Below are 23,276 nucleotides of genomic sequence, written 5' to 3' on the forward strand. Positions count from 1 at the left end.
TCTCCTTCCTGAAAAATATCCTCCAAAATTTCCCGAGATACTTCCAATGATTGAACCATTGGACGTTGGACATTAACTTCAGTCAAAAATTGACGAAGCGGATGATTACTAATTTCCACTTAATCCTCGCTGCTACTGTCTTTATCATCAAATCATCAATTTTCAAGTGGTGTAGTAAAAATATCAGCAGAAATCGTCTTCCAAAGGCGATATAATTTTATAAGCATTGAATAAAAAAATCAAAAGTTAACTGTAAATCTATAAAAAAAAGCTACTTACAAATAAAATTTTATCAAAAACTTCTGTTCCCAATGCACCTCAAAATAATAAAAGAATCATTCATTTAATTTCATTTCATTTCAATAAATACCTGTAAGTAACAACTTACCTTTTGTGGGAACGCATGATGGTGAAAATTCACAAAACACGAAGAATAAATATCACTACATAGTATAAAAAAAGTCGCTTTCTGTGTCCCTATGTCCCTATGTCCCTTTATATGCTTAAATCTTTAAAACTTCGCAACAGATTTTGATGCGGTTTTTTTAATAGATAGACTGATTCAAGAGGAAAGTTTTAGTACATAATTTATTAGGTTTTAGACAAAGCGGACGAAGCCGCGGGCGGTAAGCTAGTAAATTTATAAAACACGAAGATTTTAAAAATTGTAACTAATGAACACAACAATATATTATTATACTCTTTGGAACACAATCATTAGATTAACTGTAGATAATGGTGTCTATTTTTACTTAAAATAATAAACATCTAAGTAGGTACCCTCACTTTAAAAAAAAAATGTAGTTTATTATTTACACGAAATATATCTTATAGGGAACGGAAGATATGGGTTAAAGAGTTAAATAAATAAATAACATAATTATATTTAAATTATTAATTTTTAACATTGTGTTCAGTAGTGTTAACATGTAAATTGATTTGATTTTTACGAAATCTCATAGATGGCGCTGTTACAAAATTAACATTATACAACTTACATTCTTTAAGGTATGTTTCTCTTCCCAAGTTACTTAAATGGCATAATTTTTATAGTGTCAATCTAGATATTGTCAAACAACATTTATATATGCGTCATTTGATTATTAATTTCCAATAGTTAACGTGTAAATTGATTTGATTTTTATAACATTTAATAGATGGCGCTGTTTCTAATTTGTCTTTATACTACTAAATTCATTAAACTGTTTCTCTGCCCAAATTACGTAAATGACATAGTTTTTATTTTGTAAAGCTAGATAATAGCATGGCTTACTCGAAACCAACATTTAAACATGAGTCTTTAGATTGTACGCTGTCGTAATACACGGAATACGTAAGAAAAATAAAGGTTCACAGCTCCTCCCCCGTAGATGATAGCTTGATAATATGTAGCCTATAGCCTCACCCGACCTGTTAGTAATATTCATGCAAAATTTGAAGTCAATCTATGCAGTACTTTTCGAGATTAGCTCGGACAAACATACAGACAAACAGACAAACAGACAAAAATTCTAAAAACTATGTTTTTGGCTTCTATATCGATTATAGATCACGGCCCAGGTATTCTTTTAAAAAAATATTCAATGTACAGTTTTGACTTTCCTACGATTTTATTATATGTATAGATTGATGATAATTAGTTTGTCGAGTACATGACCGCTAAATATAGAGAGCCTTGAAACATAAAGGCATTCGTAATATTGCTATTTAGCACATGTGAGTACGACAGATGCTTACAATAATATATTATATTGCCTACTTTAATAGGAATTCTTGGATATTGACCACTTTTTAAAATAATTACACATCTTTAAGATATGGACATACAACAAGGACTGAAACGGGACTGAACTGGACCTTAAATAATAATTGGATCCCTTATTTTTCTAGTAATCTAAGGCTAAGAAATCACGGAGCGATTTTATATCGCGCGCTCTCGATTTAAAAGTCCGCAGATTGTGAAGAACACAGATTTATCACTTAATGACGCGTTTTACACCCTCAGCGCGCGCGGTTGTTTGTGGGTCTCGTGGTAGGTACCGTCGGGCTACTTCTAGAATGAAGAATCGCGCCTCCGGTTGCTGCCGCGCGCTTTCGAGCGCTGGCAGGCAACCGAAGTAGCAGGGTGATAGTTTAATTTAACGTTTATAAGTTTTAGGACCTTGTAAAAATAAATCAAAACTACGTTTACATAAATATCCAATAAAAATAACTAGAACACCCTGGTCAGAGTATAAAATATTTCAAACGACATAACAGTAACGTGCGTAATACGCCTCTCTCAATAACACAGCACTCGACAAATCTGCATTTTTGCATTTTGCATTTTACTTGAGATAACGACATAATATTATGTACAGTTGTACGAGGAAAAAGCACCTTTATATAGGTATGTAAAATAAAACGAAGTACGTGTCGATATTTGCATCTATCAAAATTATACACTTATAGCTACGGAGAAATATTTAAGTTGCTAACATCGAGTAAAACCGCTTAAGACTTGGCTCAATGAACAAGTCTGATGCCGGGATTTCGGAAATTGTAGCAAATGTAAGCAGAGTTCAAAGTCCATAAGTGCACTATCCAAACGCAGAACTATACAAATATATATACATATGCACTTTATAACCACTTACATAATCTGATAGGATAGAATTTCTTACGCATCTGGAGAGACTAGGTTCAGCATCTCTACCTATATTCTCGGGAATTCTCATCACATCAGCCCCCGTACCATGATGTGTTAAAGAAGTACTATTTCCAGTGAGAAAAAATTACAGTACCTACTATATAGGTTTTCTTGCGTCATCACGATTTCTATGGTCATCACTTTCCCCCGGTGAAATAATATATCATAATGAAAATATGTAATAGTTATATCTTATAGCAGTATATTAGTATGTTAGTTTCCTGTATGTTATGGTATGTTAGTTTCCTGATTCAAAATTATATATATTTATATATATTTAATAATATTTTGCATGTTCACAAAAACGCCGACTTACACACAAGAGTAGGAGATAGACACGATTATGGCACAAGGAACAGGAATAGAATTGAAATGCCATTTTTCCGATTAGCTAAAGTTAAAAATTCATTTATGGGTCAAGGTATACGCTTATACAATAGAATTCCTCTCAATATTAAAGAGTTTAGTAGTTCTAAATTTAAAACTTATATAAAAAATGTACTAGTTCAGAGAGCGTACTACAGTATTCAGGAATATATGGACGATAAAGACCCATGGAGGGTTGTCGCGTAAAAACCACAGGACAGTTCTTTGCATATTATGATATATTATGTATAAGTTAGATATAAGTTACATATTATGTAATATTGACATGATTTTAAAAGAGCAACTATGGAGTTTCTTGCCGATTCTTCTCCATAGATACTGCTTTCCGAATCGGTGGTAAATGTTAAAAATACTTATGTAATGACGATTCGAAAGTGCTACTAAATAGTAGTCTAATTGAATAAATGAATGTTTGAGTTTGAGTTTTGAGTTTGAAATTTACCCTTCTCTAAACCATATTTGATCTATTCTATGTGTACACCTTTATTTCCTTCATCAACCCATAAACATACATAATTATACTCCAAACGAAGGTCAGCCAGCGGAAGGCCTAGTCAGCGGACAATCTAACCTAATTTACCATCATATATTTTACCACTATCGACTTCAAATCTTCAATAAGCACGAAATATCATATGCTATCTGTATTCTGTACACAAAAACGAAAACTAACGTACCTCACTAATAACAAAGCCAGAATAGACGTAGCAATTTAAGTTCGTAATTAGACCTGTTGAACTCCAGTAACAAAATACACTGTAAATCAAACAAGCTAGAAATTTTACTAACATTTTCCATTTGGCATTCCTCGTATATTTTTCTCATAACTCCAAATATTTGACACTGCGGTTGCTCTTAATTTCGATGTGCAAACAGATATTTATAGTCTGTTAATTATAGAAGTTGGTATCCACCTGCCAATGTACACACTACACAGGTTTAAAGGCAAAACAAGTTAGTCAGGTGTATACTTTTCTCCCGTTTAACACGTAAAATTATTTACTACGAGTATATAATTACGCTTTATACGTTAAAACTAGGTTTTCGCCCGCAGCTTCGCCCGCGTTTGTAATACGGTTCAGTAGTATTTTGCGTAAATGAGTAACAAACATACCCATACACATCCATCCTCAAAAACTCCAAAAATAATTGGTATTAATATGAATTTAAAATGGTTGTCGCCAAAACGAAGCGAGCGAAGCCGCGAGAGCAAAGCTACTTAATAAAACTCAGTGTTACAACTTACGTTCATGTATTCAATAAGACAGTAATAATTATTATACATATTTATGTAAAGGTACGTGACATTATTCATTATTCTTCAATTACGAATTAGCGTTGCATAATTGTACGTGTCCCCTGGTGGGGCAGAAGATGCATACATCTCTTTCACTGATCGATTTTCTTTTGGGACAAGTAGGTGATCAGCCTATCCTGCCAGACCGAGACATTTTTTTTCGGGAATCGAACCGAGGACCAGTCGTTTCTACGCTCACGCGTCAACCACTGTACCATTAAGGAGGCTAAACGGTCTGGCGGTCAATGTTCACCTTCCAAAAGATCAAAACATACTGATTATTCCCTCAATCTACCAACATGATTGTACCTTAGCTGTCAGGTGGAAAATCTATACATCTAGGTATGATTACCTACTATCACACAATACTATATAATTTGTGGATAGTATTAGGTTATTATATTATCTGTGATATAGTACCTACTCTTTCTTTTCAATGTATGCAATGGCCGTATCTAATTGGTGTATTTGATTATGACGCGACGCACACATATAATAGACTTGTAATATATTATTAGCATACATAGGCATGGTATATATGCGTATATGCGTATTGATTTGCCTTGGTACCTTTGAATAGTTTTGGATATAATCCGTATCCATTATGTAGAGATAACTCTACATAGTATAATGCATAGGTCTTAAAACTATAGAACGTATTTTTATGCGTTTTTTTAATCGAGTGCTTCAAGAGGAATTTTTATATGTAGCATCAATGCATCATGCGAATTTGACGCGGCTCGCTAGATATATATTAACATTGTACTTACTTAGTATATTACAAACGCGAAAATGTGTTTTTTCGTTTATTTGTTATTCCTTCACGTCGCAACGTAGCTATAGTCTATATTGTGGTATGATCTTTGTCTGTATATGTTTATTTATGTTTTACGAGAAATAGAGATCAATGTGAAGCTCTCTCAAAGTCTATGAACAGATGTAAAAACTTTACAATATTTATTTCTACATGATATCAAGCGAAACTTTGTTGTAGTAAGTAGCGAGTGTTATAATAATATTATAATATGCCTATGATGTTACATAATATGTACATATTTTGTAAAGTGTAACTATCTATGGAGTTTCATGCCGGTTCTTCTCCGTAGATACTGCTTTCCGAATCGGTAGTAAGTGCTAAAAATATGTAATGACTTTTCAAAAGTGTTTCTAAAAGAAGTCTAATTGAATAAATAAATGTTTGAGTTTGAGTTTGAAACCGCTGAATCAATTTCAATGAAACAAGCTATGAATCTAGCGCAAAATACGATGTCAAATATGAAGCTCTTCTTTTTAAACTGTATTCAAATTTAATATTAAGCATTATTATTTGCGAAAAAGTTACATACAAAAGCCAGATATGTAGGTAGCTAGTTTTTTAACATTACATCATAAGAGAGTAAACTAACGTACGTATCTACCGCGTTCAAGAAATATTGAACTTCGATATGAATTAGAAATTACTGAAATATTGCTGCAGAACGTATTGCAAGAGTCAATATAAATGTATGAGTTGTTATTGGATATACCTACCTTTCTTTTTATTGTGTTGTTATTTATTAATTATTAAACAAATACCTACATTAAAATGAAGGAACTTCAATGACTAATTGCTATTTTATTCATTTCTTAAGTAAAATCCTACCTAGATGAAAATCCAAATTTTGGATTTCTTATTAAAAGTTCTCAAATTAGTTAGATGCACGTTCAGTCGTACACCGTACCCTTGCTGCCTATGCCTATATTTACCTAAAACTTACTCTTAGGCTCCAATTTGTAATCCGGTAAATCGTTTAGTTTTTAAAACAAGCAGAACTCGATTTATACATAATTCTCGCAGATTTCTCGAAGGCAAATTGGTGCTTGCATTAATTTCGTAGGTACCTATATTCTATTCTATTCCGTACATACTACTTCACAAATTATAATTATTATTTACCTTGCCCTAGGCATCTACCTACTACGAGAATATTTACTACATACTAGCTGCTCAGGCCGGTTTCACCCGCGTGGCTCCGCTCCTGTTGGTCGTAGCGTAATATATAGCCTATAATAATATATAGCCTTCCTGGATAAATGAGTTATCTAACACAGAAAGAATTTTTCAAATCGGACCAGTAGTTCCCGAGATTAGCGCGTTCAAACAAACAAACTCTTCAGCTTTATAATAAAAGTATAGATTTAGGTGTCCCTGAACCTACCTAACCTTTAAATCAAAATTAGGAAAGGAAATAAATAAATTATGTAAGTAAGTATTTCAGTATTCTCTCTTTATTTCAATAACAATAAACGCGGAGTTTGAAACGCAGTAAACCAGCAATCTATACTACCTACCTAATATAAATATTATAAAGCTGAAGAGTTTGTTAGTTTGTTTGACGCGCTAATCTCGGGAACTACTGGTCCTTGGGGGAGGCCTATGTCCTGCAGTGGACGTCCTAGAAGGCTGGAACTGGTCCGATTTGAAAAATTCTTTCGGTGTTAGATAGCCCATTTATCGAGGAAGGTTATAGGCTATATATTATCACGCTACGACCAACAGGGGTGGAGCCACGGGGGTGAAACCGCGCGGAGCAGCTAGTCTATACTAATAATATAAAGCTGAAGAGATTGTTTGTTTGTTTGAACGTGCTAATCTCGGGAACTACTGGTCCGATTTGAAAAATTATTTCGGTGTTAGATAGCCCATTTATCGAGGAAGGTTATAGGCTATATATTATCACGCTACGATAATATATAGCCTATAACCTTCCTCGGGGTGGAGCCACGGGGGTTAAACCGCGCGGAGCAGCTAGTAATGGATAAAAATAGATTTATACCTACTTACAAATTCCTAAATAAATACACTAGTTCATCTTATGAGTACATAGGTAATATATTATTATTATTATATGCTTTTTCAACAGCATGTAGTTCAGTTAAATAAGTAACGTAGGTACCTAGGGTACCTACCTAGGTATTTGCTATAGACTCAAACTCAAACATTCATTCATTCAATTAGACTACTATTTAGTAGCACTTTCGAATCGTCATTATATAATTATTTCTATGGAGAAGAACCGGCAAGAAACTCAATAGTTGCTCTTTTAAAATCATGTCGATATTATTACATAATATGTAACTTATATCTAAATCATAATATATCATAATTTAATTGTTTACCTAAAGTCTTTTAAAGTGAAACTTTTATTACATCGTCTCAAACTTTTTGGTCTGTGTAGCGCATGTCGCGTGACGCAAAATACGTACGATAATTATCGTACAAATACGATAATTTTTAGTTAAATGTCTATACTTAGTGTGAAAAATTTTCACTTTTACCGTGGTTTCATAAAACCACACAACATTTTTTAAACTATGGTAAGTAATAAAATTATCCCGCGTCATTTCGCCAACTTCCGAGTTCCGCACTAGGTCAAGATAAACTGACATTGAAAATGTTTACACATGTTTGCGAGATTCGATCGAGATACGCTTACATGAATTATTATAATGAAAAACATCAATGTTGGCACCATAAACATCTTTTTTTATTATTTTAAAGTGTGACGCTTAGAGTGTGACGATTTAAAATTACAAATACAGATTTTATTTTGAAAATCGAATCCTTTTAAAGAAAAATATATTATTTATTTATTACAACAAGTTTTTATTCATGTTTACTAAAATTATGTTTTTTAAATAGAGTCTTGTCATTTCATGAATTGCAGTATACGCCGCCTTCATGCTTTTGGAATAACATTTTTGTATGAAAACACTCATATTTCTACGCCAAATTTAAACAGAATATTCTTTGATTATGTGTAAACATATATATCGGTAAATAATGATACATTTCATTCACAAACATCAATAATAATTAAATTACAACTCACCTGAATCCGTTCACAAATCACATTTCGTTAAAAACAACAACATTGCACATATATTTTCTAATTATTATTCTATTTATAACTATTATGTGCTCCTTTACGGACTGTAATTTACATCACTGAAAAGAATAATATTAAATTAATGAATTATTTTCGATCGTATTAATTGAATAAACACTCTTTTGCACATCAAAATATTAACGCTAGGTATAGCGAATAGCGATGCCGCTGGCGCTAGTCCCTGCCTCTTTGACCACAGAGTACAGACGGCAGACCAAGTGTCACGGACTATAGACAAAAATTACCTTTGCCGCAATGGATACAAGTCAATTGGTAACAAGTTCACACCTCGACCTACTTTTATTTTAAAATTTGACGTTTGAGTTTTGTACCTTTAATTTTCAGTTAGTACCTACATAAGTTAAAATTCAAAATCAAAATACTTAGTAATTCTTTGCCTAGGTGTAAATAATTGTTTGTGATAGCACTGTTGTAGCTTAGCACTGTGGTAATATTTATAGGTACCTAGGTAAATTTTTGGGGAAGAATAGAATTTAAGTAATAACTTGTGTTCCATTTAAAAATACATATAAGTTTACATTAATTTATTGAACAAGATATTATAATAATTAATGTTATGATGAGCAGTACAAGACTCGACGGATACAAATAACAAAGTATGTGAGTTTTTATATTTCTTATTGGTTTAGTTTTTTTTTTTCTATTTACAATAATATTATACATATTAGTTATTTCACCTCTAACTCAAAATTAGAATTTTTGATAAAATATAAAAAAACGATTCAAGAACATTCAGCTGTTCAAAGACAATAAATTCAGTAACAGCTGTTCTAATACATATTTCAAAGATGGAATTTGGAATTACAAGGTTCAAATTTAAAGCAAGTAAGTAGGTAGGTAATAAAAATGCATTTGTTTCTCTTTTCTTTTAAAATAGGTAAGAATTTTACTTGTTTGTTAAATTAGTCTTACGACAGAATTGTCAAAATATTACAAGAATATATCTTGAATATGTATAGAATTTATGATGTACAGAGGTCAGCGCTTATTATGCATTAAATTTCGATATGAGACATAAAAAATATCTTTGGCATTATATAGATAATATAATATTATTCACCTCTTGCTCAAAAAATAGAAACTGGATCATTCTAATCTATACTGATAATATGAAGCCAAAGAGTTTGTTTTTTTGAACGTTTCTCAGGAACTGCTGGACCATTTTCAACATTGTTTCACCAAAGAGTATGTATTTGATCTGTGAGTGTTATAGGCTTTATATGAACCAAGGGTGAAGTCAGGGTGGACTGGTGACCTGTGCTGGTAGCTAACGGAGTAGATTATAAATATTGCTAGACAAATATATGGATTGAAACTTCAGTCTTAATATGTACCATAAATGATTTGTAGAGAATAATATTAATATTTGAATAGGTGTATTTATTGCTTCAATATATTAAAAGCACATATTTTTTAACATTCCCAATGTAATAAACAACAATATTTATTGAAATAAATACTTACCTCCTACCGGTGTAAAAATATAAATTTTTAAAATAGATACAATCTTTTCCATATTCTATCATAATATAATAAGGTTTATCTTCAATAAGTATGTATTTATTTTTATAATTATTATCACAGTTTTATTATTTTATTTTAACCTGTATCGAGTACATTGTACAGCCATCACCAGCGCCATCTATTGTGCATTATACCAAAATGTTTTATAAAAGTATAAAACAGATGACGCTGTAATAAAACAATAACGGGTACATTATTAAGTTCTTGACTTTATTAATAATACAAGAAATCAATTTATTGACATCCAACTGTCAACAGATGGCGCGACTTACTTAAAGTTTTTCCGATACAACATGGTTATTTTGACTCAATTTATTTTGATTTCAATTTTGTCGGTAAAGTATTTTTGTCGTTATCCTAATACCTATATGTTTATTTTATTAAAGGAGAAAGTAAAAGTGGATCATTTTTGAATCTATACTTATTTGTATTATTTGTGCAATATCGTAACACACAATTAACGCGATAAGCCCGCCAATAGTTTAATTTAGTGTTTGTTTTATTTATTCTATTTTTAAATTCAATAAAGTACATACCTATTAAGAAATAAATAAACATATTATGACCAGCAGATACACTAATACAGCTTGACCAAAATAAGCTCAACATACTCACTAGGGAACATAAAATAAAAGACAATTCAGTACGAAACCATTTATTAAACGTTTGCTTTATGCACTTGGCATTCGTTAATTATTGTTCTTTACAAAAACGACTCAGTAACGCTTTCCTTACAACAAAAACTAGGTAGGTAGGTAAGTATAGCATTTGGGTCTCTGTAAATGTATCCGAGACAGCGATGTTGATTCGTTTGAACTAAATGTTTGTTTTAAAATTTGTTTATTTGCGTAGGTATAAGAACAAACACAAATAATGAAATTTAAAATATAGTAAGTATATCAAACATAATTCTTTTATTATAACCATTTATTTGTCTGTTATTGATATCACAAAACATTAATTATCACAACACAACGTCATCTTACCAACCTGTTTTATTAAATTTTCGCAACAAAATCGCTATGATTTCTCACTGTTACATCTAGGAGACCCACGTTCACAAAACCCACAGATAAAAAACATGATTAATAATATAAATAAATGTATCTGTCAAAATTTAAATACTAGCCCATTTAACACTACGTAATTGACACGACTTTAAAATAACACATCCATCAAGCTGTTATGTCTTCAGTAATTATTTCAAATGTTAACGTCTGATTTAAAGAATGCACCAATTTCTCTGATTCCGATATTTTAAGTGAAATAAAAGCTACTAAAATCGAGACCAAGTTGGCTAGGAAGTAGAAATAAAACAGACCACGAAAGAAGGAAGAAACTTCGTAACGAAAAAACCTCACGCTCCCCACTGCGACGGGCGGAGGGTGGCTTGAAGGCATAGCTTTACCGCGGCAGTTCCCGAGTGCCACACGTCGTTTTTTTTATTTACTTACCTGTATCAAAATAAGAATCAATTTGCTGATTTAAAAAAAAATATATTTTAACCTTATCAGCGAATAACGTAATCTACATAGCATAAAACAAAGTCGCTTTCTCTGTCCCTATGTCCCTTTGTATGTTTAAACTTTAAATCTTTAAAACTACGCAACGGATTTTGATACGTTTTTTTAATAGATAGAGTGATTCAATAGAAAGGTTTTACTAAATAATTTATTAGGTTTTAGACAAAGCGGGCGAAGCCGCGGGCGGTAAGCTAGTAGCCTTTAGCCTTTTTACCTTCCTCGATAAATGGGCTATCTAACACTGAAATAATTTTTCAAATCGGACCAGTAGTTCCCGAGAATAGCGCGTTCAAACAAACAAACAAACTCTTCAGCTTTATAATAATAGTACCTATAGATACAAGCCTCAAACAATATAGAGGTGTGTTTGGTTTTTAAAATTCGCACGTCGGACCATTGTGTTACCATCGTTTTGCACTAAACTATTCCTTTGAATTGAAACCGCGCTTTCCGGTTTACATATTATCTTCCTACAATTGACTAGTAGACAATACAATGCAGTTTCATCCTTTGCAAGTAAATATATATTAAGTATTTTTCTTATAAAGTTAACTAAGACGAAGGGATAATATTAAGTATTTATTATTCTTCGCCTTCGGCTTTGCCCGCGTAGTCAAAGAAATCTCGCATAGTTCCCGGTCCCGACGGATTTCCGGGATAAAAAGTAGCCTATGTGTTATTCTGGGTCTTTAGTTACTTATTACATTTAATTGTAATCGGTTCAGTAGTATTTGCGTGAAAGGGTAACATACATACATACATACACATACATCCGTCCTCACAAACTTTCGCATTTATATTATTAGTAGTTAGTACGTATTTCTAATTAAATTTGGCTATAGCTGAAAAGTCACCCTCCATATTATCTGCAAGTAATCACAGATTATACAAAAACTATTTGTAAACTAACATTTTATGGCCCAAAACCTTAGCCCAAAACGTAATCATATAGCGCTTGCTTAATTTTTCGTTGGGGTCAAGACAATTGTTTTTACAATGTTTACGATTATAAATTCGGATACCTATATACAGCGTTTGATATTTAAAAATATTTGTAAATATTAAATGTATTTCTTTACCCCATTTTTATAAAAGAGATAGGCTAAATAAACGACACGGATAAACCAATAATCGAGAAATACTAAACTTAGATTACCTAATTATTATTGGTCTTTATTTGTAGGATATTTTTGCACATTTCGAGTATACTAAAACTACATAAAGATCACCGGTTCATCTAATTTAACCGAATTTATATCTCAGATTGTATTTGGTTGGAATATAAAGTAGGTATTATTATTAAATCCCACCCCTTCATTAAAAAAATCGTTATAATTGTTTATGGCGTTATGAAAGCTAATAGCAAATAAAATTTAAATCTGTTTTCTTCGTATACCTAATATAAGCGCATTCGCCCCACGCCTATTTAATTGTAAGGTGATCAACATATTGCTAGAAAATTGAGATATTTTCCATTCATTATATATTTTACAAAAGCGTAAATATTTCCTACAGGTGGGATGTTTTGTATAAATAAGCTCATTTTAACGAGCGTTATAAAACGCGTAAACAACATAATCGGCTTGTTATCAAGAAAGTTCTTCAGAAAATTATATTTATTTTGCAATAATATTGTTCCCAATAAAAAGGGATTATTTTGTTTACACAATTAGTAGGACGTGGGTTGGTAATTCTATTGGAAAAATACAACGAACTTTTTCCAGAGAGCATTTGTATAAGTGGGAGTAATAAAGGAAAATTTTCTCCTTGGCTTACCTTCCCACTGACTAATATATTATTGAAATTTTACTTCATTATTTAGTTCATAATACACGAGCGCAAGAGCGCTGGATGAGTTTCTAAATCCCTATGGAAACTCAACCCCTAACATTTTAGATTGAGCTAGGCTTATACGAAACTCTATCAGTTTGAAGCTGGATAGATAAAAACAAAGGATTATTATAGTTTACGCGAAGCAGAAAGCTTAAAACTAGAAAAACATCGAATATTCTAGAACTTAAAATAATCCGCGGTGCAGAGGAAGCAATTCACGCCAAAACTTAGTTCAAGCAAGATTATTTCCACCTTGACCGGTGTTAATAATAAAAATCCGTCTATCAAATTACTGCGTTAACTATCTATTGTTCTTAGTTATCTGATTTGTACGAAATTGTGTTTGCTTTTTCATTTCGGTGATTAAATTCCTTGTAATGGAATAATGTAGAGATGAAGGATGCACTTAGTTTCGTTCATTAATTACAGTTTTAAATATGAGGAAATTATGTTTTGTAGGAATAATATAATTATGTTATTGTAGAATAAATTACTGAGCGTATTTGGTATTATATTAATAGCAAACCATTTTATAATTTGTATTTCTTTCTGTGTTTAATTTCCAACATATTGTGTACCTTTCCATTGCACCATAATAGAGGTATAATAGTATTAATAGTAGGTAGGTACTGCTCATTGTCAGACATTGCATTAACTAAGTAGTATTATAATACTTATTTTTTATGTTTAAATAAATGTAAATTAGATAAAAATACATTCGTACCGTTATCTTCCTTCAAAAATCGACCTTCAATTTATGTACCCTTACACAATCCTACGTTACGCCTCTTACTTAAAGCTTACTCCGTGGGCATAATGGATTTAACAAAATCGGCAATACTACTTCACTTAAAAAGTACAATAAAATGTTGCAAAATTCCCATTGATTCTAGATAAAAAATTAAACTTTTTGCTATTGCTAACGCTACACAATTTAATGAAAAATCAGACTAATATACCTTCCTAAACATAGAAAGTTGTCAAATAAAAAAAAATATTGTATTATTAAGCTTCTTGTAGGTAGATAATACATGCCTCATTAAAGCATATACGTATCAAAGGTTTCCATCAAACCTTTGCAAAATACACATTGAGAATTCTTTTACGAAATCTATAGAAATCATCTGTAAAAGATTGACTCGATATTATAATAATGGTGTAAAATTTCACGAGGAGATGCTAACAAGATTACAAAGCATGGGAATTGTGCATTTGAATATATATTGTTATTTAATTAGAGATTTTTAGTTCAGGAAGTGAAAGTGGATATATGAGATGTTTATAATAATGAGGATCACGAAGTCTAGATGTTTTATCGGGTATGGTACAGACGTGACACTAGGTCTTATGCAACATAAACCTGCTTAGATGCCATCGGAATTTGTATGAATTTTCTAAGTGATAAAACATGTATACTGTAATCAGTAATGTGACCATTCAATTACGTTTTATGTTACCTTTAAAGATAAGAGAAGGAATCAGCTTTTGGGTCAAAACTACGGGTCTAACAATTTTTTTTAAAGTCCCACGTCAATATTTATGTAAGTTGAGGTTAAACTTTTTTGTAGCTCGTGTTATTAAATTATGAATTCTATGCATTCAAATATATCAATCTATAAGTCATGCAATTCGCTACGATGCTGCGAATTTATATTGCTAATATGTATAGACAAGGGTTGAGTACAAAAGAGGATTAGTTTTTCATTTCATTTCAATCTTCTAAATTTAATAGGAAAAGTTCTGCATATTCAATGTAGTTTGTAGGTATATAGATTTTGATGGTGCGCTTCCTAGATACGTGACCTAATTCGTGCCGCTGCAGCTGCAAGCACGGCTCTCATAGATTTACAAACTACCAACAAATATAGGCACTACGCATAGCATTTCGCAATTGACAGCTTTCAAATATTTATAAAGAGCGCGTTCATTTTTCCATGCTTTAATCAATTAACATTCCAAGCCTCTTTGAATGTTACTTGTAAGTAATCATCGTAGGTGGAGGACCGTACAGAAACAAATTGCGTTATATAAACAAACGTGACTAAACAGTAAATGAAATACAGGGCTATTTAAACTTCGTATATTGTATAAAATCTCAAAAAGTACGTAAATGTTAATAATTATTGTACTCAACAGCACGACAACGTCGACAAGTAAGGTATTATAGATAGACACACGTACATTTTTTGGTAAACTTATCAATATGATAAAAAAATAAAAATCTTTGATAAAAGATAAAATTTGACAAACGTAAAATGTTGAAATTTTAGGTGGTATCTCAAATATAAAGTATCGAATACAAATGGATATGCAAGAGACAATACATATGACTTCTTCGTTTTTTATCTAATATATAATTGGTTCAATTTGATAAATTTCGTATTAGAATTTAGTAAATATTAATTTAGCCTCCATAAAAAGAAATGTTAATTAAAGACATGATAAGGAAGTCACAATCAAATTTACATTCGCGTAAATTGAATTGTGGCTACAAAATCTTCTATTAGTGACTAAAAATATATATACAGCTTACAACGTGTTACGTCCTTAAATAAACGGATCGACTCAATGCCGAATATCCAAAAAATTACAATCATTAGCTATTGTATCGAATTCAGAAATAAATGACTTTGGTTATCATTTCTCTAGGCGCACGCAAAGCTAAATACATCGCATTCGCAATAAAATTCGCTATTTATAACTATAACAATAGGGAGATGGATACCGCTATTTGTTCATACGTAAGAATGTATGACCACAAACCTTAGAAGTGTAAACATAGAGCGAAAACGTTTCGAAGTCAGGAACAAATCCATTCACCTTTGCGTGCACTAAAGGTGGATGTACATTGTACACGTAACTGCAAGCTTTACAACCTTGTTAATATGCGTATTCGAAATCCTGTAATTATATTGTTCGGTTTCAGTGTATTATAGTTGTTACGCTGCAACAAAGTGTGCAACCACCTTACTAGAGTTTTTGGTATACAAATAATTACCGGTGGCATTGGGCATTGAAAACTATACAATTTAAACAAAACCTCGGTAATGGTAACATTAGTTAACAAATGACTATGTTTGGCGTATCTCTATATGTACAAAATAGCTTGGTTCCTACCTAACATTAGTCCCATCCGTGGTGTTCGTGATGGTGGTCGTGATGTACAGGAACCCAGACCTTTTGCCATACTGGTTTCCATACCTTTTTCCACGCCGGCACTTCGATTGTTTTCCAGACTGGTACTTGAACCTCCTTGGACTTTTCTACCCAGATTTTCTTCTGTACAGGAACCCAGACTTCCTTCTTGATAGTCTTCCAAACTTGAACCTTCTCTTCAACCCATTCCTGTTTCTTCTCTGTTACCCAAGCTTGTTTCTTCTCCGTTCTCCAGATTTGTTTCCATTCTTCTTTCCATTCCAATTTCTTTTCGGTGACCCACTCTTGCTTGTGCACGGTTTTCCATACTTTCTTCCACACTGGTTTCCAGATGAGTTTCTTCCTCCATAGATCGTGACTGGTGTATTCCCAACCGTGGTCGTCCTTACCTAAATATTTTTCTCCGGGAACGCCTTCCTTAACCCATTCGGGAACGAAGTTTTGTTTCCACTCGGGTACTTGTACAGCTTTCGTGACGGGCACCTGGATTTCCTTCCACACTGGTTTCCAGACTTTCTTCCAGTCGGGAACTTGGACTTCCTTCCAAATGGGCACTTGTACTTCCTTCCAGATCGGTTTCTGGACTACTTTCCACGCGGGGACTTGTTCCTCCTTCCATTGTTGAACTTGTTCGGTTTTCCAGGCGGGTACTTTCTCTTTTTTCCATTCAGTTTTCCAGACGAGTTTTTTCTCAGTTTTCCAGACTTGTTTCCAATCCTCCTTCCACACCAGTTTCTTCTCCCAGACTCCCTCGGGCTCGGAGTGCCAGCCGGTCGGTGATCGTTTTTCTCGGGATACATCAGCTAATTCTGTGTCCTTAACGGGTAGGGCGATGGTCGCTGCAATAGCAAGCGCCACCCATAACTGAAAACAAAATTGAATAATTAAACTTACATTCATCAAAGTTCTTACGCGGTTATGATATAACTGATTTACATAAAATATTCTTGTTTTATTTATTACTTTTGCAAATTTTTATAATTATAGTGAGATACGCATAGCGAATGATTTAAATTGTATGTAGAGAGGGAAATTATTTTTACTAATTATGTAGCTATATATATTACGATGAATATGCATTGTATGTATATATATTAGATCTCTAAAATACAGTTTAATAAATTATCCGTAAGATACCAGCGTATTTTAAACAATAGGTACGAATTTATTTTTTCGCTTTAATTATATGCAAATGATATAATTAATGACGTTCTCTGTTAAAATTTAAATTTTTATGTTAAACTTCCTGTTTTTTTGTAAAAGTTTTGTTTATTGAATTTTAATGTCTGTAATAAATTTGTTTAACACTCGTCTAAATTTTGCTTCTTTTTCAGCAGTAAATATAAAAATACTTTAAACCAATTGAACTTCTTCTATACTTCAAAAGTTTTCAAATTACTTTACAAATTCACTTCAAAAAAATTTAACAAAACATGATCTTAATCCGATTCAAACCTAAAAAAATCGAACCGCAATTTAGTACCGAGAGCACACACGCAAAACACATTTCGAATCACAAGACCCTAAGTAACGATCACTTCACAATCACATCACCCACCATAAGAGCCAGCGTCCTCATTTCGACGAGACCTCAGCAACACTGCCTCTAGCCTCTGAACCTCACGGCATATATCGTGGAGCCCCTCTCCGACTCCTGCGCTAGGATGGTGTCGGTTTTCCCAATCACGGCAAGAGATGTGCAGTTCAAAGGTTCATGCATCGATGTTTGAATACGTTGCACAAAATGCACTTACCTATGAGGAATTAATCGTTTATTAATGTTATAGTATGCGTATGTTTCATTTGTCAAATGTAGTTAAGTAGGATTTGAGTGTAATTCGTTGTGAAAGACTCGTTAGTATGTGCGGTATTCGATAGGCTTTTTAATATGTAAATTGCACGCATGGTAAAATAGCAGATATCGTATCTATCGATGAATCTTTAAGGATCGGCTAACAAGCAATTTTTATTACGCAGATTATAAATTAATTTGTATTTTCGAAATACTCTAGCGAAAACATACTTCATAAATAATACGCCCCCTTGATTGAACGTTTTGCACGTAAGCTTTAATACCGGAAGGTTGTGGGTTCATTCAAAAAAGACGAGAAAAGGATGTCTACCTACTCGAAAACCAATTAAGGTGTCATAAGTCTATTTGTAAAAACTTCTTTGCGATTTACCTCTTTATACTTCAGAAATAGAACGGTAAAAAACACGTGTACGGAATAAGAAAAGCGTTGCAACCCTTTTAAACACCTCAGAAATAGAACAGTAAAAAACACGTGTAGCGAATAATAAAACGTTGCAACCCATTTCCATAAAATAGCTTCAAAAATGAATCATACATTCGTCAAGGTTTTAATTTACTTGTTCACAACTAATTAACTACTTACAATTAAATTTAAAACAAACAATTTAGGTACTGAAAGCCCTTCCACCTGGAAATTTAATCGCGTATAAATGGTTTTGTGGCAAACATTTTCTGAACTGCAATGTTGGAATAGAAAATTTTCACGCTAAAAGCATTTGGTTAGTCAATATTATATTAATAAGAATACTGAGTAATTGTTGTTTTATTAAAGTTATCTGTAAGTATATATGTATATCTTAATATATATAAATCTCGTGTCACAATGTTTGTCCTCAATGGACTCCTAAACCACTTAAACGATTATAATAAAATTCGCACACCATGTGCAGTTCGATCCAACTTGAGAGATAGGATAGTTTAAACATGTAGGTACCACGGGCGAAGCCGGGGCGGACCACTAGTTATATATATATAAATGAAACCCGTTTCGCGTTGCCACGGCATCACGTGTGAAGGGCTGAACCGATTTCGATAATTCTTTTTTTATTATATTTCTTGAAGTACCTACGAGGATGGTTCTAATGTAGTGAAAACGTAAATACCACGGGCGAAGCCGGGGCGGACCGCTAGTATAATATAATATTACCTAGTCGGATATTAAGTATTTCTCTCATAATCAAAGCAAACATAGACTGTACATAATAATATGACATATTAGTAGGATATTATTTCTAGCTCATAATAAAATTCAAGTATTTTCTTAAAGATTAAGAGTCTCGCCCTCAAAACTATAAAAATATATTTGAAATGCACCAAAACTATTATACGAATCTTGTAAATAACATTTCGCATTCAAGCATACTCAAGGATTCCAAAGATAACCAATACTTTTTAATTTAAATTTTCTTTAAGGACGTGTGATTCTGATCTCAATATACCTATTAGGTCTATAAAAAATTCGTTTTTACGACTTGTAACTCAAGATGGGCTGAAAAGATTTTTTTTATATTTATTATTATTATTTGATATTTGGTCAGTTGGATTTGCCTTCTGAGATTAGGATAGTAATTGATAAAAATTCTAAAACGACAAAAAATTACGACACAAAATTACGACTAATGAGTAATGATATCATCGTCGTATCCTAGGAAGAGAGATTTTAGAGAAATTTTAGAGAATTCACTTCTTAGAGTGGGAGTATATTCACAGTACCTACTTGTATACGCAATTATTATTACACAGCCTGATATTCATAAAATATGTTAAATGAGTGTTATTATATTAATTTAACTGCTTTCTTATATATTTTTATCTGTTTTTTTTTTTTAACTATGATATTGATATGAAGATATTTGCGTAGCTATAAGGAGTAGAGAGACTACTAATCGACTGAAGTGAATTGAATGGAAAAACATAATATTTAAAAAATATAAAGCAAATAAATATAACTAGATAATTGTTATATTACATTTATATCTCAATTTATATTAATTTTACTTTGCAATCATTGCACAAAATGAATTAAAAACTCGATATTACACTTAAACTTCAATTTCTCTTGTAAATATAGTTTCTAACCATAATCAAATCTCATGATTTTATAATCGCTATCCAATATATAATTTCTAAGTATCGATGTCAATGTTTTGTTTATTAACGTATGTACAGCTGATGTAATGTGCGGTTTGCGGCAGCAATGCGGTCCGCATACGACATGACGACGCGGTTGGCGCAGTGGTAAAGTAACTGCCTACTGAGCCGACGGTCCCGGGTTCGATCCCCGGTCAGGGCAAATATTTGTGTGATGAACTCAATTATTTGTTCTTGGGTCTGGGTGTTATTATCTATATATATGTATTTATTAAATATTATATTTATCGTCGCCTAGTACCCACAACACAAGCCTTAATTGAGCTTACTGTGGGACTAGGTCGATTTGTGTAATTATGTCCTATAATATTTATTATTTATTTATTTATTTATATATAACGCTAATGCTAGGTCCTGAGAAGAAGCAACGAATGAACGTACCTAATCTAGACCATTTTTCACACTTATACCACAAAATACTTAATAGTAGATCTTACATTCAAAAAGTACGTGATGTTTTCTTTCATAATTAAAAAGGTTTTTAAGTAAAATTGCACCTATATACGCTAATAGAGATTAGATTTATTTATTTTCAAGCGTAGAGTGAACAGGCACCTTCTAGGTAAGTGCGTACCATTTTGTTTTTAGACCACATCTCAGCGAGATTGTGGTCAAGCGCTTCCCTACTCACAATTAACAAAAAAACAATATGTAGGTATGTTACAGATTTTCTTGCCTCGTTAAAAAACTTAAATTTTTAAAGCAATGCTAACGTTGTAATCGAGAGTCACAAATTTAAAACAAAAACAACTCCTCGAGTCAAGCATAGTCATAGGTTATTTTTTTCAAAATCATCCCTAAAACGTTGGATTATGCCCGTGGGGTATTTGATTTGGCCAGCGCTTTTAATGAAGTTACTAGCCGATCTGACAGAAGGTGTCCTGTTTTTTTCGCGGAACTCTCGTGATCAAGCGAAATTGGGATTCATTTTTATACCTGTGTACCGAGAGAGTAAAGTTCTCAATAGCAAGTTATAAGTGTAAGTTGTAACATGTACATCTTAATACGATGTGGGTACGTCTTTTCCGTTGAATAATTAATTTTAGAGCACGTTTTTTTCAGTCACATAATTAATGTAGGTTATTATAGTAGACAGGCTCTTTAGTAAATATTTACTACCGAAAGGAAGTAAGCACGCCTTAACTTCATTGTATAATGCTCTTTCTATATAGTATGTGTAAATAATACATGGTATAAAAATAAATGTCAATTACTAGGTGATGACTTAACTAATAAAAAGTAATCTTTAATATTTCCATGATGTTTTTATTAATAAATGGAACAAGATCAAGCTAGTATCATCGCAATATAATATACAATAAGTACACAATACACTTTAAACTACGGAGCAGTAATAATAAATAAGTTAGGGTAGGTCCGGCCACACACCTTGGTCTCCATTACGCACGGCCTGCAATATAGCAGAGGTTTCATGTCTCACCGGTTATGTATAATATGAATTTAACAATAAAAGATTAATTATTGTTTAAAGAAAATGTCACTTCGTTGCATTGTCTTTCTTAATAATAACATGTGAAGTAATCACCTTTGACACGAGACTTTTTGTTGGAGAGGTCATGGTTAATATTTTTGGCTTGTTAAAGATGCATTTAAAAATATAATTTATTTTTCTAAAATATGATTCAAGAAAAAATATTTTTTTAGTCAGTCAGCAAGGTCGCGATTTGCACATGTGTACAACGACCCAACATACTTAAGCTTTCCTAGAACTATAGTTTCTGCAAACTTTTAACTCTTTAACAATATGTTTGTTTGCACATGGGTGCAATATAGAGGTATTTGTCATTTAGAACCTAAGCTCAATTCAATTGACAATGAAAAACATTAAGAATTATCTACCTGTAAGTATGTTTATTCCCTTACGACATCTTTTTCGCTGATCGACCTCCTTCAGGTACCAACAAATCTATACTAATATTATAAAGCTGAAGATGTTGTTTGTTTTTTGAACGCGCTAATCTCAGGAACTACTTTTCGGATTTGAAAAATTATTTCGGCGTTAGATAGCCCATTTATCGAGGAAATCTAAAGGCTTTATATCATCACGGTAAGACCAATAGGATCGGAGCAATGCGGGTAAAACCGCGGGGCAGACCCAGTTGATTATAAGCGTTTTTTACGGTCTAGTAGATATTTTTAAACACTTCTGATATCGAACGTAGGACTCTGATTCCTTGGAAGAATAACACCATTATATTCTAGCACATCATTCATTTTCATTTAAAATCTTGCAATTATCATAAAATTTTAAAAGAAATTTCTAATAAATTTTGCCTATCCACTGCAATAACAACTTTAGCTGGTCCGCCATAACAAAATCCGAAATTTCCAACCGAAAAACCTATCTCGTAAATAAATAGAATTAGGGTGGTGAGCGTTTTGGCTGGCCAACGAAAATTGTTGCACCCTAAAAAGTACGGTAAATCGATTAAAAGCAATTTCCAATTTTTATCGCACCTAGGAAAATCAAGAAGCTAGAAAATTCATTTTCCTGCGATGTTTTCCTCTTATATTTTTGAAAAGTTTGAAAGCGAGCCACGGGTATCAAGGTAGTAGAATATATTCATATTTAAGGTGCATTTTATTTAAATGGTTGTTATTGTTCATCATAATTGAATATTTATTTACTGAAGGGGTGGCTTTATGCTTTGATATTTGGTACTTTTATCAAACTTGATAATGTAATAATAGAGTTGGTACATTTACAGACTTCGTTTCATGTTTTGAACAACGTCAAAGGTGATGGCATAAGGTTCACTTTACGTTATTCAATAAGCGCCTTGTCTACGATGAAATAATTAATAAGATTATTCCATTTATAACTTTTTGAAATCTTTTTTACATATCATATAATAATTGTTATGAGACTCAGTCTCGAATGAATTGTGTAGTCACATTGATTCAGTTGATACTATGAATATTGAATATGTAC

General features: G+C 32.3%; 2 protein-coding genes across 2 annotated transcripts in view; both read right to left on the minus strand.

The window, feature by feature from the left end:
* Window positions 1–8,481, minus strand: part of LOC123705216 (alpha-1,3-mannosyl-glycoprotein 4-beta-N-acetylglucosaminyltransferase A-like) — a 90,911-nt gene extending 82,430 nt beyond the window's left edge. The window contains exon 1 of the mRNA XM_045653912.1: window positions 8,246–8,481. The gene's annotated coding sequence lies outside the window, so the exon portion shown is untranslated. The remainder of the gene's footprint in view (window positions 1–8,245) is intronic.
* A 6,788-nt stretch (window positions 8,482–15,269) lies between these two features.
* Window positions 15,270–18,032, minus strand: LOC123705129 (golgin subfamily A member 6-like protein 6). Its single transcript, XM_045653765.1, has 2 exons — window positions 17,918–18,032; window positions 15,270–17,223 (listed from the first exon to the last, which is right to left on the minus strand). Exons 1-2 carry the CDS (start codon window positions 17,936–17,938, stop codon window positions 16,327–16,329), a joined length of 918 nt encoding a protein of 305 aa, XP_045509721.1. The 5' UTR covers window positions 17,939–18,032; the 3' UTR covers window positions 15,270–16,326.
* Window positions 18,033–23,276: the final 5,244 nt, after the last annotated feature.

This window comes from Colias croceus, chromosome Z (assembly GCF_905220415.1).
Source record: "Colias croceus chromosome Z, ilColCroc2.1".
NCBI classification, from domain to species: Eukaryota; Metazoa; Arthropoda; class Insecta; order Lepidoptera; family Pieridae; genus Colias; species Colias croceus.